We start from the raw sequence: 18,369 nt of genomic DNA on the forward strand, positions 1-18,369 counted from the left end.
CATACAGACTGTAATGCAATACATAATGTAGTTCTCCATACTTGTTTGGAGAGATATGACTTTATAGTAACTAAAAAGATTGTGTGACTTTAGAGTTTTAAACAAATCAACATTCAGGTGTTTGTTTTTTGGTTTTTTTAAGAATAAGGCTTATCCTGATAATAGCTAACTATTTAGTGTTTAGGGCAAAAAAAAGTATAGAAGTCTTTTAAAGAAAATGTTACACTTATTGTCGACCAGAGATGTAGCAAAATAACTGTTTTTGTATGGTTCTGAAACTGAAGTACACATTTTATTTTATGTTCTGTATAATCAGTACAAACAGAGAAGCTGATACAGGGTTGGCTTAAGTTTATTTTGGCATGTTTCATATTCGTTTTAAACACTATCTATTGACCTGTATTCTATGGATCTATACGTAAGGTCAGCACTGTTCCTTGTTTTGTTTCGTGGTGCTGCAGTGATGCTGTGGTCAGCCCTGGTGTGAGAGGACTGCTGTGTGTGCAGTGGGACAGCTACACCTCTGGACCCAGGACGTCTGAAAGCAGCCTGGACTATTCCTTCTCAGCTGACACACTGTTTACAATTTAAGACTTCTGGTGAGGAAGAGAAAAGCGTTGGGAGAATTTCAAAGATTTCAGAAGGATACTCACCTAGCCAAAATTCAATAGCATTTATGAATAAGGACTCAGATTAACAAAGAAATACCTGTACATCCAACTTCATCTGTCTGAGCTTCAGGCCCCAGGATTTCCTTTGCTTCTTTTCCAGCTGAAATAGTACATAGACAAAGAGAAGAATGAATATAAAAAAATACAAACCAAAACAACAAACAAGAGTCACACACAACAACAGTATAATTGAGTTATTTCTTCAGCAATTTTTTCATTTCTGTATTGTTAGAAGAACTGCATTTAAACACAAAGCTCTACCAAATATATGGATTGCCCTTTATTTCAGTAGGGTGTAATCAGATGAACCACAAAGAAATTCCATGATTGAAGAAATGAAATGTTAAAAGGAAGCAATACTAAACACTAACCATTATTTGAGAGAGAGCTAAAGACAGTGTGGTTCTCCAGCAAATACAGAGTCAGCTACTTAAATAACCCCATTCACAAACGCAGCTATTTGATAGACTGGAATATTATTTCTGGAAACCAGAGAATCATCAAATACATTTACATTATTTTCTCCAATTAGCAGTTTTCAGAAATGATTAATAATTTGCTAGTAATGTCTGCAAACAGCTATCTAATGTGTTCTGTTCATTGTAAATCATCTAGAAATCACTTACAGGCTGCAATTGCTTAAAAACTCCAGGATTTTTAAGCACTTTCTCCCCACTTTGGATGAACAGGGTGCTACAGAAATGTTTCACATAACAATTCCAGTATTCAGTCTGAGTTTGCAGGTTCAGATGCCTGTAGAACTGAAGCAGTGGAGCCCACCTACCTCTAAAGCCCCATCACCTCCTGCAGAGCTGTAGCATTCAAGAATACAGCATGTACTAGGGGTTGCTGGTTCAATTCAATAAATGGCTCAAGTTGTTCCTAATTTACGTTTGCCGGGTAGCCTAGACTGGAAAGTTCCTATTGGAAAGGCCACTGTTGCCATTTCTGTCAGTACCTGGCTTATGGCTGGAGTGCATAGGAAGGCCATGCTGGTTGTTCTGCTCCTTTACCAGTAGTATCCTATGCTAAACATTATTTTAAAGTTTTATTAGTTTTATTATGGGAACTTTAAATGCTTTAGAGCTACACTCCAGAAAAAAGACTCTTTTGCAACACAGGAGATTAGACTATACAACTGCTATGATCTGTAATGGCAACTGTTGTACTTTCATTTACCTGACTTCACTCTACTTCAGCACAGGGAAAAATTCTTTGGTTTGGTTAGTCAAAACCTCAGAACACTCCAATTTTTTAATTATGGGACAAGTCAATTTCTCTTTTATATTAATGATAAGAATTCAAGAACAGGACAAGGGGTAATGGGATGAAGCTGGAACACAAAAAGTTCCATTTAAATATAAGAAAAAACTATTTCACTGTTGAGGTGAGGGAGCCCTGGCACAGGCTGCCCAGAGGGGTTGTGGAGTCTCCTTCCTTGTAGGTCTTCAAGACCCACCTGCACACATTCCTGTGTGACCTGATCTAGGTGGAGCTGCTTCTGCAGGGGGGTTGGACTAGATGATCTCTAAAGGTCCCTTCCAACCTCTACCATTCTATGATTCTATGAACTTTAAGTTCTCAGATAACACCAGCTTCCTCAAAGGAAAAGATTGTTAATTCTGTCTACTTTGATAAAATCTTACTGACTCAAAACATCTGCAGATAGTCACAAACAAGAAACATGTTTAACAGGAAACTGTAGCTCTTACATCTTACTTTAATCGCAATTATCATTTCAAAATAATTGCAAACCAGTCTCTGTTTTATTGGCCGAGACTGGACTGTGAACTATTTATATTATTTGGCTCATGATATCATAGGCTCAGTTCAGAATTTGTAAGATGCAAATTTAAATAAAAAATATAATTTTGTGAAAACAACAATAACACAAACCCACTATTTTTCTTTAAAAAGGGTTTATGATTTTTCTGCAGTATGAAATAAGACCTATGAAAGAGGGGGAATATCAGTAAGTTATTACTCACAGAAATTTAAAATATAGTGTCTCTAGTGAATTCCACTGGCTTCAGTACAAATAAAAGCTATGCTTCCCAAGGGAATGTCAAGGAATTTATGGCATTATATGTTAATCCCAGCCAAGTTAAAAATGTTCTCAGTTCTAATAATCAGAGTCTCTGTTTGGCATTGTCTCTCCCCCATATCTAAAAGTGGGATATAAGACAAGGAGAAGCCCTTTTCCACAGGGGGAGATTTTCCTTAATGCTGAAGGAATAATTAATAATTTGAAGAATGACGTGCTAGATCTCCAAATTCAGAGCTATATATGGTCCACAGAGGATGGTAACTTTGCAATTGCGCCCTCAGAAGTCAAATTGCCATGCTGCAAATACAGCTGTTGGGAAGCAATGGAAAGGGATGTGACAACAGGGGAACAGGTCCTAAGACACTGTTTCACCAAGTAGAAGTCACAGCTCTGAATTCCAGAAGAAATTTGAGCTATCTGTTGAGTGACTGCTTAAATACAGGTCTCCACAAACAGCGTCTAGAGCAAGAATACTCATCTTGGTATTACATCTGGACATACCAGATAATTGTAAAACATATTCTTGAAATGCTGTATCTCATCACTGCTTATCAGTAGCTGCTTAGAGATATGGTGGGACTTCCATGCTAATGATTTTCAGATCACAGGCAACAGTGTATACTAGGAGTGAAAATGCATGATGTAATCGTGTCATAGGCTGACTGTAAAGATATCTGCATGGATAACTGATAAAATGTAAACCACTAGCAAAATGGAAATTTTGGTTCTATACAGAAAGACAAAATTGATTGTAATTTACACCACAGTATTATCTTTATAGAAAGGAATAAATTCTAAAGTCCATCAAAAAAGTTTCTAATTGAAATTCTTTATAATTCCTTGTCTGATATGCATGTAGCAAGCACTATTTACAGCTTACCATAGAATCATAGAATGGTAGGGCTTGGAAGGGATCTCTAGAGATCATCTAGTCCAATCCCCCTGCCAAAGCAAGTTTACTTAGATCATCTAGGTGGGTTTTGAAGTCCTCCAGAGAAGACGACTCCACACCCTCCCTGGGCAGCCTGTGTCAGGGCTCCCTCACCTCAACAGTGAAATAGTTTTTTCTTATGTTTAAATGGAACTCCTTGTGTTCCAGCTTCATCCCATTACCCCTTGTCCTGTTGCTAGATACAGTAGAAAAAAGGCATGCCTCAACTTCCTGACATCCACCATTCAGGTATTTGTAAATATTAATGAGATCCCCCCTCCGTCTCCTCCAGGCTGAACAGCCCCAGACCCCACAGCCTTTCCCCATGAGGAAGATGTTCCAGTCCCCTGATCATCTTTGTGGCCCTGTGCTTGACTCTCTTCAGAAGTTCCCTGTCTCTCTTGAGCTGGGGAGCCCAGAACTGGACAAACTTATAGTATTGCCTGGTTGGTTGCTTCTGCTTGTGAAGACTGGATTAAAAAGATGCCACACTTTTTTAGCTTTCCTTCCAAATTAAATTAATAGAAAAAAAGTGTAGCAGCCTTCTTCAGTAGCCCACCACACTGAAAGAACATAATTCATCTTACAGTACAATGGCTCAATCCCAAACTTTACGAGTTTTTTGAGTTCCAGGAAGAGCTTAAACATAAAACATAACTTCATTACTTTTTAAAGGTTATTTCAAGGTCTGGGCACTTTTTTATTACATTTTCAATTTCTCAAACATATCTTAGTTCCAAGTCTGAGATCTCTAGATTTGCTAAACACAATACATAATAAAAATGCTTTTAACGTGTATTCCTATAATAAAACAATAAGTTTAATCTTTATTTTTTTTTCAATTTAGTTTTCAACTAAAGTAAAAAAAAGAAAATATTACAGAATCATTGCACACATGAATGCTGGCACACTGCCAACAACTTGTGCAGGATACATGTGGTTCACTTTTGCAAACCCATCCAACTGTTTCAGTTAAACCTCTTGAGGTATACACCTTACATTTATAACACCTGTTCTGGAGGTCTTCTAGAAATTCAGTTAGAATGACTGGAAACGGAAGGAAACTAATCCGATACAGAAACGTTATGTATGTTGCTTCTATTCTTGGGCGTTCATGAACAGAATAAATATGTAAAAAACTCATTCTGTCAAGTTCAGCTAAACCCAGGAACTTTCAGTACTAGTGTACTGATGACACATAACTCACTAAAACTGTTGTAGTGTACATTTTCTAAAAAAAATCACTAGTCCTGAAGATGGTATCCGTGTTGCATGGACCCCAGTACCTTTCCCTGAATGAGAAAAGATCATGTATTCAACAATATCTCTCTGTTCAGGTTTCTAATGTGCAACCAAGAATGATATGATTTTCAGCTCACACCTTTCCTTCTAGGGAAGCTATAAAAAAGTAAATAGCACTTTACGACAGCAAATCAAAGCTCCATAAAACCTAATGTAGCCTTCATTTTTCTCATGCAGTTATCGCCAGAAATTCAACCATTTTATTAAAGACAAAGCTACTATCAAATAAAAACCCTCCAGACTGTTACAAAAGAGGCTTCAGAATAAACAATTTTTAACAGAAGAAATTTATGGTAGTTTGAGTAAGCCCTTATGGCAATTGTTTCATCTTTTGCCTGTCTAAACAATGATGAAAGTCAGTCTTCATCAGCAATGACCAAGGCAGAGAAAACACTGCCTACACTGCAAATGTACAATCACAGTAGAATTTGAGTCAAATGCTTAATTTTAGCAAACAAATCTGAGAAGGTTAAAAGTGGCAGATTTGAAGTAGTCAAAAAAGACATCATCACACATCTGGAGCTCTGAAAAAATCCAGAAGATTGTCTGAGGCAAGACGCTGTGTCATGACTGCCTGTAGGTCCATACCCAGGAAATGTTCAGTCCAAAGGGATTTGACTCGGTGCTTTTCTTCACTCCCTGTTCCAGGCTGCCTACACCTACACTTGAACAGTTCAAGAAATAGTATACACACAGCCCATTTTTATGTAACTGCAATTCCTGATAGATATAGCCTGCAGCAGAGCAAAGACATTATAGGAGAACTAAGAAAATTACCTACCTAATAATTTAGCTTCAAAACACTCATTTCCCTGCACAGCACACCTAGGCAGTAACAGCTACATAAAAATAGGCTGAGTCAGTGCCATTCTTTGAACTCAGCTGCTCTCTCTCAGCTGGACTGCACTTAGGGACCATATGACTGCTTTCTGTTTATTTAGATGTGAGGTCATGCAATTTGTCTTAAATCACTAGTTTTAACAAGGCGGATGCTAAAGAATTGTGGCTGGAGTTCAGACACAAACAGGGATAGGCAGGAAAATATTCTGTATCTTTCATGGGATTAAGGCCAAATTCCACAATAAATTACACTAATTTATGCATTTAACCCAATTTAGGTCAAATGTAAGCATACTGTGTGATATTATGAAATGGGTACCTGATTCCAGAGTAAAAAAGGCCCATTTCCTGACTGTTTCAAATTTCCAATTTCCTATATGTTATGCAGCAGCTTTAGAACATTTATGTACTTACAATGGTTTCAGAATATAGATTCATTATGAATAAGATGACCAATGTGAAAACTAATAATCCTTTTTTTTTTTTTTCCTGGCTGTATTTTACAAGGGAAAAGGCAGAAACAGCTCATGGGGAGAAATTTGCATTTGAACATTATTTTGTTTCATGTTTTCAGCTTACTGCTTACTCCTCAAGCTGTGCAAACTCTGAACCTTACTGGGAAATATGTCAGAGACCTGCCACACAAAAAGACTTGGAAACACTACAAGCAAGTAACTAGCCTCTGATCACCTTTGAGAATGCCACATCTACAAACCTGAAGCTCCTATTTAACAATGCCAATGAAATGAATGCACCTACGAACCTGCCTCAAATATTAAACAAACAACAGAAACTATAGAATAATAAATGTGTTAGAAAAACTTTTTTTTTTGATTGTGGATATTAAATGCTATTAGCAAAGTGACCAAAAGTTGCATTGGATTTTCATTTTATAAACTTCTATCTACATTGCATCACCAGTGAAAATGAACATACCTTCATCTTCCCAGCAGCTGTTTGTACTCCCTTCTCTTTCACTGTTTTCTGGTAATACTGTATGGTCTGTTGGCAAGTCATCCTCTGGCACACTAGCATCACAGTCTGCTGCATCAGTTACACTTTCTTCTTCCACTATATGCAATTTATCTTCATCGTCTGAATCTGAGTTTGCTTCTACCACGTTACTATAATTGGTGACTGTGAACAGACAAAAAGCAAAATACCGATCAATATACTCCTGATTTACAGCACGGTAGTCCAAAGCTTTCAGTACTGTGGCCAGATGCTATATTGGGACATCTCCATGAAGCCACATTATTACTGCTTCTTTCCACATGAGGATGGCAGTAGCCTTTACGCAACTTGGACATAACAGCAGCATGCAAGGAGACATTTGACAACTACTCGGCTTCCTCCACAGCTAGGAACCATGATACCACTACTTCTATATACACAGTGTAATGCCACACAAGAAAAGGCACCATTAAGTCCAGAACTGTCTTCTGGGCCACACTGAAGTGTCAGGCTTCCAGCTGGTTCACTCCAATTTGGATATCAGCATTACTGTATGTTTCCTTTATGAATATTATAACCTGGTCAACAGCCTGTGAAACACTGAATACTGACAACATTTTGTTACAGACAGAAGTGCATAATGAAGACAGGCTGTATGTAATACAGCAATCACTGGGGTACAGAAGGAACTAAAGTGTAAGGAAACAACTGGCACTGAAGACCACAAACCCCAGGCCAAGCATACTCCGGAGGAAAGCTCAGACACCGTCTACAGTTGTATTTTAGCCGAGCTCACTGAGTTCATCTGTTTTCCCCTGTAACTGATGCCACTTCCAAGCTCTGGGTATGTGAATCAAGGATCAATACATGGGAACAATAAGGAGATTTGATTCAGAAGGGCTAAAGTGTTCCTGATCCAAGCTAAAATGCTCTTGTAGTTATACCCAAAGATCATACTAAAGACTCAGCAGGATGAACGTGAAAGGAAAAAATCTTAGAGGTAACTCTGAAAAGAAACCTTGCATAACATTTTCCCTAGCTACTATGAAAAAGTAATAATTCTAGTTTTTCTGCCAGGAGAACATATTTTAAGAGCCTTGTGGATAAAGGATTACATGACAATATATATATTTCTGTCATATGGGAACAGATTCTTATTAAAATGATCTTCATTTGTAAGCACAAAAGATCAGTTATGGCTGTTTCAATTTAAACTATAAGGCTAATGTCCTTAAGAAAAAATGGCTTTCACAATCTGTTGAAATGTCTTGTTATTCACACTGAAGCTAAACTATTAAACACTTACATCTATATGTGTATTACTTTTTCACTGTCAAGTTTGAACTTCTTATTGAAATGCTTCAAAATACAGTTTAAGAAAGAGAATAAATATATCAATGAAGAAACTAACAAGACTTTTCATGGCTGTGATACTCCTTCAGCAGTTATCAGATTAAACCTGGGAGGAACATAATCATGCTGCTTTATGATATCTGCATCTGGTCACTGTTAGCACATGAGAAGCCAGACTGACTCCTTCATGTGAAATCCTGCTTAATAAGGTAGATAAATAGAAAACTAGACTGCTGGTCTTCTGAAGTTAAGCCCCTCTTTTTTTTTAAGAGATATTCTAGTCATTTAAAAACACATATAAGCTGGGAAAGTGAGTAATACCCTGAACTGACAGACTGCTATCTCATTTCCTTCCAGTTCAGGAGAAGAAAGTCTCATCTGGAGAGATGTATGTATAAGCATAACTTCAAAAGGCTCTTTTGTCAAAATAATCATCCCATGTTTTTATATTCTATACACATGGTGTTGTTTGAAAAACAGTAAAGTTCTACAATTCATGGTATCAATCTCTTCTAAGAAAACTTAGGCAAATTGCCTAAATACTCCTATCTAGCCCATTTTATTTGACAATTTACTATTATTTTTATTTTCTGTAACTGATTTTGCAAAGTAAAATAGATATGGTAAAATATACTGAAATATTGTGTGAAAGAGAAGACATACAGGTATTCCCTCACTAAAGCAGAGGACATATATGAATTTACTTGCCTGAGAGGTGGTAAATGCAACTTTTAAAAAAGTGTGAGGACACAAGGAGGAAGTGGAAACATTATATTAGCCTGTTGCCTTAACTGATTTTTACTGTGATGCAGAGATTTAGAGTATTGCTGATATAAAACACCAACGTATTTACTTTTGTCACACATGAATGAGATCATAAGGGCAGTGATCAAAATTTATAGGCATAAGTTCAGACTTCAATAATGTAGATAATGAATACTTGATTTTTTAAAAAGAAATTTCCTGTTTAGTTTGGAAAATTAAGTGGAATCTCTTATATTAGATTTAGATAGATTTTCAGGGAAATTGAAAATATAATCAGAAAGTCTGGCCTGAAGAATTACACCTCTTCAGAAAACACATATCTTCTTTTCCACATCATATATTTTAAAAATTTTAAATATAACCTGTTCATTACACCTCTGTTTACCTTGAAATACTTTCATACGTACTTAATACAGTTACTAATGTGCTGACTACACAACATTTTAAAACTTCTCCATAAAAAGTGAGGAATAAACAGGATTTTGGTTTCTTACAACAAAAATCAGTTGTCAAGAAGACAGCACAATAAAATCAGCAAGAAATCTGGCTCTACCATTCCTGTTTTCATCTTATGAAGAGCTGTGGGGGAAATAAACTGCCAAACCTGCATCTAAAAGGGCTCAGCACTTTTTAGGATGGCCAGGCAACCCACCCAACAAGCACAGCAGAAAGTTGAGCACTTAAAGTGATGGGAATGTTCATATATCTATATGCAACTCTAACTAAATGATTACATGCTGTTTTCTCTCTACAGGATCCTTGCCTCATCTACTGCAGTGATGGCAAACATGCAGGGAATGCTCAGTTTTATGGAGTGAACTGAGTATTTGTAGGATCCTGTCTCATTCTTTTCAGAATGCAAAGTGATTGCTCATTCTTTTTATCAGCCAGCAGTGTTCCCAAAGCCTCACTTACAGGATGTTAGCCAAAACAAGATTTTTCATCAAATATCATCTATTAGATGAGCTATTACATATACTTATATGCAATATGAAAGTATATGATATATAATTTCCCTACATGTCATTACGCAGGAATGCTTCAAAACATGTAATTAACTGTAGTAGGGTGATGGTACCTCCATTTTACAGAGAAAGAAATGGCTACTTAAAAACCAAAGGATTCTTTTGGCCATCCTGGCATTGCCACGTTAGTGTAAGGGATTTCAGGCCTTTTCAGAAGACTTTGCATTTATGCAGCATTCTGTATCTTCACATTTGTGTTCATTCCAAATGCAGCTGTGCTCAGAGCCCAGGTACGTTGGCCTGCAAGCCACAGCAACTCAAAACAGAGATCACCTCCAAAATAAGTGACCTTCCAGAATTACATAAAATCTCCTTGAAAGTGAGAGAATAAAATCCAGTCTTTCAGTGGAGCTTTCAAATGCTTTAGAGAGTGTGCTTTTGATTCCTGCAGTCCTCTACTTAAATTACTATGCTTTCCAGCAATTAAGGCAAGTTCTGGAGACAACAGCTTCCTTTAATAAACAACCCTAATTCATTCTCTGGGCACCATTCTGCCTGTGAAAAACTCCTGTGATCATCTAATTAAAGATCTTATCGCTCAGCATACATGCACAGGACAAATTAAAACAGTTTGTTTAATTCTCATTCTCGCATTTTCCAACTTTTTTTTGAACACTCAACTTTCAGTCAAGTGTTTGATTTCAAAGAATGTATTAATATTCTTCACATAAACAACAGTTAAAACCAATCAAACCCTGTAATTTGCTGGTTTTTAGCTAATTAAAATCCCATTACATGGTACCATACTGATGTCTGCAGGCTGAAAAGCTTAGCTTTAGCAAAGCAGGTTTGCTTCTGGTGCCCTACAAGACAAAGGGGTGCTAGTAGCAGGCTGCTGTCTTCACTGCTTCAGGGACGTTTTGGCTGTTTCACAGTTCTCTGAAGACTTTAAAGAACATGTGGAACTATCCAGGGGTAACGCTTCCCCCGTCTCCCTTCTCCAATTTAATCCTAGAGTCAAATTAGACTTTCCCTATCTGCATATCATTTTGAATGTTTTCTCCTTTCTTCCTCAATGTTTCCTCACAGTAGCCACCACTGAAAGGACAACAACCTCACTTGATATGTGGCACCACAGCAACTGCTGAAGTTGGGAGGAATACATTTAATTAAACCTTTTTGGATAGAGATTGAAACATAATCAATACAAAAGCAATATGTAGAGATTACTGCTTACAACCTCTGAAAGAAATTCAATTGAACATACATAAGTGATTACTTCAGGAGGCTTCTAATTTGGTCAAGTATTCCATGCAGAAAATAAAGCAGATCTGTAAAACCTCGCTTAGAAGGACACTTAGAACTTTTCAGTGAAGTAACTACAAATATTTCAAACTTCAGTACTATTTACTTTTAATTAATGAAATTTAAAAGTAGTGGCTACCTAAACAAAATAATCCTGCCTGGATTGGAGAACACTGGATCAAACAGCAATCAGTGTCTACATGATGAAGCACTGCTCTGTGAAAAGCAAGGATGGCTAGAGAGGTTACGTCACCCTTGGCCACCCCCATTCCAGGGATGGCCATCAGCAGCAGGAGAGAAGAAGCAGACCACTGAAGGGAATCTTATCTTCAACCATAAAAGCTAAGTCTGACTCAGATCACGAACCTTGGCTGTAAGTCTCTGAAAAAAGGTCTCCAGGCAAGCATATATGATGCATAAGAGACATATAGGCTTATTCCATCTACCTTAGCACAAAATTGTTTCATAAACAGCTTCACTATTAATCTCAGCTTTACTTTCATAGATGAATAGAAAAGAAAGCCTCATTTTTAACCTATGTATTACAAATGACACTGAAGACTAAATATTTATTCAAGAAAAATATAATTTTATATCATTACTATGTATCTTCTGAAATAAAGATGAAATATTCATTAAAAACAATACATGAAAAATGCCTCTTATGAACCATAATTACTTCTTTTCCTGTTGATCACTTTCTTGCCACAGTATCCTGATTCTGAAACAATGAGCATCTGCAGCTGAAGCTTTCAATCCTCTAAGAGTAAATGACTGCAAAATAAACTGCAGAAAATAAGCTTTGCTTTCTGGATTTTTACAGTCCTAAATACAAAGAATATGTATAATGTTGTTCAATTCTAGTTAAAAAAGAAGTATGTTCAAATGGAATTAGCGACTAGAGCTAAAACAGAGAGATGTATTGTTTTGCTGGTTGAATACAGCTAGGAAACCATGATACAAATATGTCTAGTCAACTCAAACATGGTATTTAAAATGAAAAAAAACCCCTCTAGCTGTCTGATTTAAAACTAATGAACCCAGGAAATTTAAGGCGAACACTAACATTGCTGTGATGAAAGACTATAGGACTTGCTGTTTACATATCATGGGAGAGTCCCCAAAAAGGTGAGTGACCTGCATGGCAACAGAATAAAAGATTCTCAAAAAGCTAGAAACCAGAGTCCTCAGAAGGGAATAAGAAAGCAAGTCTAGCTAAGCTGTCCAGCAATATATGTAGGCAGTACTTCTAAAAGCATCTCTACCTCTAGCCTGCACATCTCAAACAATACACAAATAAAAAAAAAACCCTTAACAACCTCTCCCATCAGCACTCAAAAGAACTTTCTCTGCACCTATATGTCACCAGTACATAGTGTGAAAAAGATAAAAGCACCTGACAATGTATTACATTTAGCATATGGCAAAGCAGGATACACACGGGAGTGCAACGATGGGGTTTCCTGCTGTTAAAAATGTTGCATTTTCCATATGCAGGGGTTTAGAGAGTAGCAGGTTTGCATGAGATCAGCACACATCTAGAGGCTCTCCCTGTGGAGGCTATACCATATGCTGACACACTAACTTCTTGCAACATCTTGCCATCTTTTTGTCTAGCTCTACCTTTTGCCACTTACCTAGGACATCTACCCTTTGGTTTCTTTATACAAGTGATCTGGGCCAAGAATGCAAAAATCCCATCTGTCAGATTCAGTCACTCAGGAAGATATTTTCAGTGTCACAAAGGGCAGGTGGGAAACCAGTTCTCCAAGGCTTTCCACCAGAGCTGGGTGCCTTTTGAACTATAAAATAGATACCTTACTTGAGTAAATCCCCAGATTTCCAGATGTGCTCAGCATGCAGCAGTACTCAATTTGGAGACATGGTTCAGCTCACACACCTGAGCTCACATCTTTCCCCCTCCCCATCCAGATCTGCCCTCAGATTCATTAGGTGACATGAAAGATGACATTCTAAAAAAGAATGACTCAATCAAGTTCATATCACTCTGAACAAGAAAAAAAATATGTGGTGGAATATGCATTAGAATAATTTGAGATCAGGTGGCAACAGCACAGAATGGCACTAAAAAGAGGACAGGCTTGAACAGAACTAATCCATAATCTCTAATATGCATTACTAGGACCTGGAAATGTACAGAGGGAAGGGTGCTTTGAACCTGATCTGTTATTTACAATCTTGTCCTCAATACTTGCCTATAGTTACTGTCTTTCATGTGGAGTCTGGTCCAACAATCTTACTACCCGTAAGAGTATGGAGAGATTCTATATCTCTCTATACTTAATCCAAAATCCTGCTTACTTCCATCGAAAAAATAAACCTTTAGAAATTTATGAGTTAACAAAACCTTTGAACTTTTGAAGATTTTGGACACATGTAACCAGCACACTTGAGTTGTGTGGGCTCAGTAGCTCAACACTGAAAGCGCTGGAGATCTAGAACATGTGTGAGGGATTCTGGTCTTTTAGAAATCCTACTGTCAAAAGCTTTTCCAACAAAAAAAATTGAAGGTTTATTCATGAATACTGTTAGGAAAGAAACCTTTGATTTTACAGACTGGAGCAAGTCCTGTGCTCTGTGAAGTGCATTCTTGTGCATGGATTTCTGCTCTGACAGCCTACAATTACCTCTTGGAAACCACTTACTCTCTGTCAGCTCAACTGAAAATTTGTACCTATATAATATTTTGCTCTAGTCTTAGAAATCTTGTAAGCAAAATATGTTGCAAAGGCAAAAACATGATAATTTAACATTCAGTATTTTATATTTATATTTTAGGGTATACTATTATTACTACTCATGACTGAAATGCCCTATTTCTGCGTCTCCACTAATAAACTGTCTAGTATCTTTAGTAAAGTTACTTGAAATTTCAAGTAATTTCAAGTGTTATCTACACTTGAAATCAAGAAGTATCTTCCATGCAACAACATATACATAACCATGTTACCATCTGAAGTAGAAACATGGAGAAGAGCTTAAGACATGGGAAGGCACATGTTGATACTTCTCATTAAAATTCTTCACCCAATTTCAGGAGGTTTTGGCTCCTGGAATTCCTAGATGAGACGTGTTGTCTTCCTAATAGCCTCGTTTTCTGTGAAATTGTCTGATTACTTTTTTAAACCATGAAAATTTTGTCATACATGTTACTCTGAGGCAAAGAGTTTCACAGCTCTGTGTTGTGGGAAGAATAAGTTTCTTGTGTTGATGTTGAACGTGCTTTGCACTAGATTCAGTGGCTGTCCCACAAAATCCTCTCCACTTGCATCTCCTATGCTGTTCGTGTTTTCACATACTTTGTTGCACAGCCCTTCCTTCTAAAGAGCTCTTGTCCACTTATTACTCATACAGAAGTCGTTTCGACTGATTGTTTTTGCTGCACTTCTCTGGATCTCATTCTCTTCTGCTGCATCCCTATGTATAAATTTCCCATGGAAACATTGTCATTATTTCCCAAATACGTAGAAGCAATCCTTAGTGAAAATATTCGCTGCTTCCCAATCACTTTAGAGCCTCCATCAGGCAGCAGGGTGACTTCCTGCACTATCAGGACAGCCAGCAGCACTACAGAGGGGAGTGGAGGTAGCAGAACATGTTACATTACACAGCTCATTGAACTCATTCAAATGACACTACAATGAGATCTCGTTATGGGGAAAGTGTATTATACTCTTAATTAAGTCAAGGGATAAAAAAACCCATGAACCCTGCCAGATATTAGTTTCTGAAACAATCCATTTGAAATAATTTAAACATGTAATTTTCAGGAAAGCCATTCTGTTTTTAAGAGCAGCATATGCTATAACTATGGAGAACAGAACTGTATTTTATACATAAGAGGTTAACTCACTGTTCAGGTAGACACATACAAATGTGAGTGTAGTCACACTGGAAAACGGGAACTGGACTCAGTCCTTCCTCTGCCTGAAGGGATAAAACTTACATCTCCCACATGTGTTTACATAAATATACGAATGGTTTTTAACATATTAGTCTAAATATTTACACGTAACCAGCACATTTCTGATAATTTTGTTTAACTAAAAAAAATCCTCTTTCAAAATGTTTTTATGCCTCTTAACTGAATAATAATGTCCAGGCAAATGCAGCTTGACACATATTTCGACTGAATATTCTGACAAAACCCCATAAAATTCAAGAATCTTAATATGCACTAAGGTATATAAATCATCTTAATACTCATGTACTGGATTATTTAGTCTTTTGGTCATCTCAAAGAAGCTTTGAGTTTAAAATATATGCTTTGCAAATGGACTGCATAGGAAAACACACTCTAAAAGCTATACCAAAAGTGAGACTGAATGTTTGGCTTGGCTTACACAACAGACATTAAAATCAACAATATAAATACGAATTTGCTGCTTGTCAATTTTAAGTAATGGTTTTAAAATCAATCAGTATTTAACAGATGGGTTGCTGAGTCTCCTTCTCTGGAGACATTCAAAACCCACCTGGATGAGTTCCTGTGTAACCTACTCTAGGTGGTCCTGCTCTGGCAGGGGTGTTGGACTAGATGATCTTTCAAGGTCCCTTCCAGCCCTTAAGATTCTATGATTCTGTGATTAACAACAAACTGATCTCAATGTTGATTTTTTTTCTACTGATACAGCAAGGTCTGGAGAAAAGCCTGAATATCTATGTCAGGACTAGTTTCCCAGCATTAGGGTAATGGCTACAGCTCTGGCAATAGACACTGAGATAAGTGATACTTGGAACAAATCTGGCAAATGTTCCAGTCTCAGTGGTTATTTTTTTTGCTGCTTGACTTCGTCTATCAGATCATAGTTTGATTTAGGGTTACCTTAGTCTTTTATGCACAATTACATTTGAACAGGACAGTCTGGTAGTATATTATTTAGAACCTCAAAAGCAGAAGCAGATCCCGGTTTCCCAGCGGGGCAGACAGGGTAGGGGTTTCTGCCACCAAGGTGAATAAAGGCAGATTGCAGAGAGCAGCTGGAGAATCTGCTGCTTTGGCGGCTCCTGGTAGGCAGCTGCTTTAGCCAACTTCCTGCTTTGCCTATGAGTAAGATGAGTTCTGGGCAGGAGAATATATGTATCCTCAAACTATATACCTAAGAGATTAGATTTTACTTCTGTATCATTTCTTGGATGCTGAGTTAAACACTAAGCCAGGAAAGGGATACAAGACCAATTCTCACTGACTGTAAAGGATTTGTAAGAATTGCTGCTTCTGACAGGAAGGCCAGACTCCTGAGCACAGGACATACCAGCAATTGAAAGGAAGGCTACATGTGGTCATTCCAGACAGCCAAGAGCTTGTGGTGCCAGATACTGGCCAGAAGCAGTAACTGGTTAGAGATAAAAGGAAATTTTGCCAGGAACCTCCCTTGTCTGGTGCGGCCAACTGACTACTACCTGCTGTAGGTAACGTAGGCTGGTACTGATGAGGTTATGGAAAAGAGTTCAAAAGCTATTAAAAAGGACTTCAGGGCACTGGGGAGAATGCTCGATGGATTGGGAGCACAAGTAGTGTTCTCCATCCCTCTCATGGCAGGGAGGAATACTGAATGAATAAGAAAAGCTCAACTGATTAAAAGGTGGCTCAAAGACTGGTGCCACCAACACAACTTGCATTTTTTTGACAATGGTGAAATTTTCATGATGCCAGGTCTGGTGAGAGGTGGAGTTCATCTGTCTCAAAGGGGGAGAAGGATCCAGGCAGAGGAGTTAGCAGGGCTCATAGAAAGGGCTTTAAACCAATTTCGAAGGGAGAAGGAGATAAAAACTTATAGAACTTTTAAGGGTGGAAACAACTCTAAAAATCAATGCCAGTGCTCATATGTTTACGTGTATAACTGTCATGAGTCCAGAAATAAGAAATAGAGATAACAGACAAGTATTTCAAGTATTTAGTCTTTGTCCAATAATAACTTTAAAATATAGGAAAACATATGTTTGTGTATTTATTATACATATACATTCATACTCACAGATATAATTTCAGGTTTGATAGCCTAAAATTATATTTGGAAACATATATCTACATGTATAAATATATAATCATATGAAAATAATCTGAATTTGAGATATTTCTCTTATTAGGGTTACTTTAGGAAAGTAACTTAAGAAATGTAATTGTCAGCACATTCTTTGAGACTTTTCATTACTCTGCAGCTCTTCTGAGCTAAAAAATGTAAGCTTTATAGCTTTGTAAAAACAAAGGCTTTCAGACTTTCAGTGAAACAGAGGGACTTGTAATGTTAATTTCTCTATTGGATTTGCAAATGATGGTCCTTTTTCTAATGAAAAAGATAACTATTGTCCAAGTATTCTTTCCTTCTAGTCTCTGGACTGATGTAAATTCTGCATGCTAAGAAGAAAATTCTCAGTGGCAGCATAATTCGAAAAATGGTATTATTACATGGTGCTTATAGGTTTGGGAGTATTGAAAATGGTCCCACAAGAAAAAAAAAAGACATTCAGAAACAAGACTGCAAAAGGTATATGAGAAAATTCACTGTACCCTTTGCCTGTTATAATCGTTGCCCAAGTCAAGGTTGCAGAACTGTCTACAAATGAGAACCTAAGTCCATCTGTGTAATTCCACATCAACTGCTGCAGTCAGGAAGTTTTACAAAAACTTTTAAATTTAAAAAAACATCAACTTTGAAAGTTTAATACTTTAAAGGAATGTTTATCAAAACTTAAGAGAGTACTGAACAGAAAGAACCATATCCCCATTCCATCATTTCTTTTTAAACCTACTGAAAAAAAACCCCAAAATTAAATAATTTTCTTGCAGCTTTAAGCATTTGGTAGGAGAGAAAAGCCACACTTTCCTTTTTTACAGCTCCTCCATTTTATATGCTGTCCCTCAGGTCGCCTCATAAAATGCAGAAATGTGTTCAATCTCGGTGGCAAAAATCTCTCCTATGCAACATGGAAGTTTCTACAAGTCTTTATTATCTGTGAATGCACATGGACAAAATAGATATAAAATAAAACATGTAGCAAAAAATAAAACAATAGCCCTGTAATGCACAGGCTGCAATTTTTTACTAAATCCCCTGCTTTTTGACCATTTTTCTTCTTCTAAAGAATACACATTATTTCCCCATAAAATTATACTGACATAAATACCAAATAGATAAGATCCTGATTTTTTTAAATTAAAAAAATCCAGAATTTTCAAAGAATATACCATGGAGACCAGTTCTGGGTAGGTGG

General features: G+C 37.1%; 1 protein-coding gene across 2 annotated transcripts in view; it reads right to left on the reverse strand.

Moving 5' to 3' along the window:
• The window catches only part of ZEB1 (zinc finger E-box binding homeobox 1), a 117,256-nt gene that overhangs the window by 20,087 nt on the left and 78,800 nt on the right, over window positions 1-18,369 (reverse strand). For both annotated transcript variants that reach the window (XM_061996385.1, XM_061996386.1), the window contains exons 2-3: window positions 6,728-6,928; window positions 709-771 (exon numbers count right to left, since the gene is read on the reverse strand). In XM_061996385.1, the coding sequence (XP_061852369.1) occupies window positions 709-771; window positions 6,728-6,928 (264 nt within the window). The remainder of the gene's footprint in view (window positions 1-708; window positions 772-6,727; window positions 6,929-18,369) is intronic.

Source organism: Colius striatus, chromosome 5 (genome assembly GCF_028858725.1).
Source record: "Colius striatus isolate bColStr4 chromosome 5, bColStr4.1.hap1, whole genome shotgun sequence".
Lineage (NCBI taxonomy): Eukaryota > Metazoa > Chordata > Aves > Coliiformes > Coliidae > Colius > Colius striatus.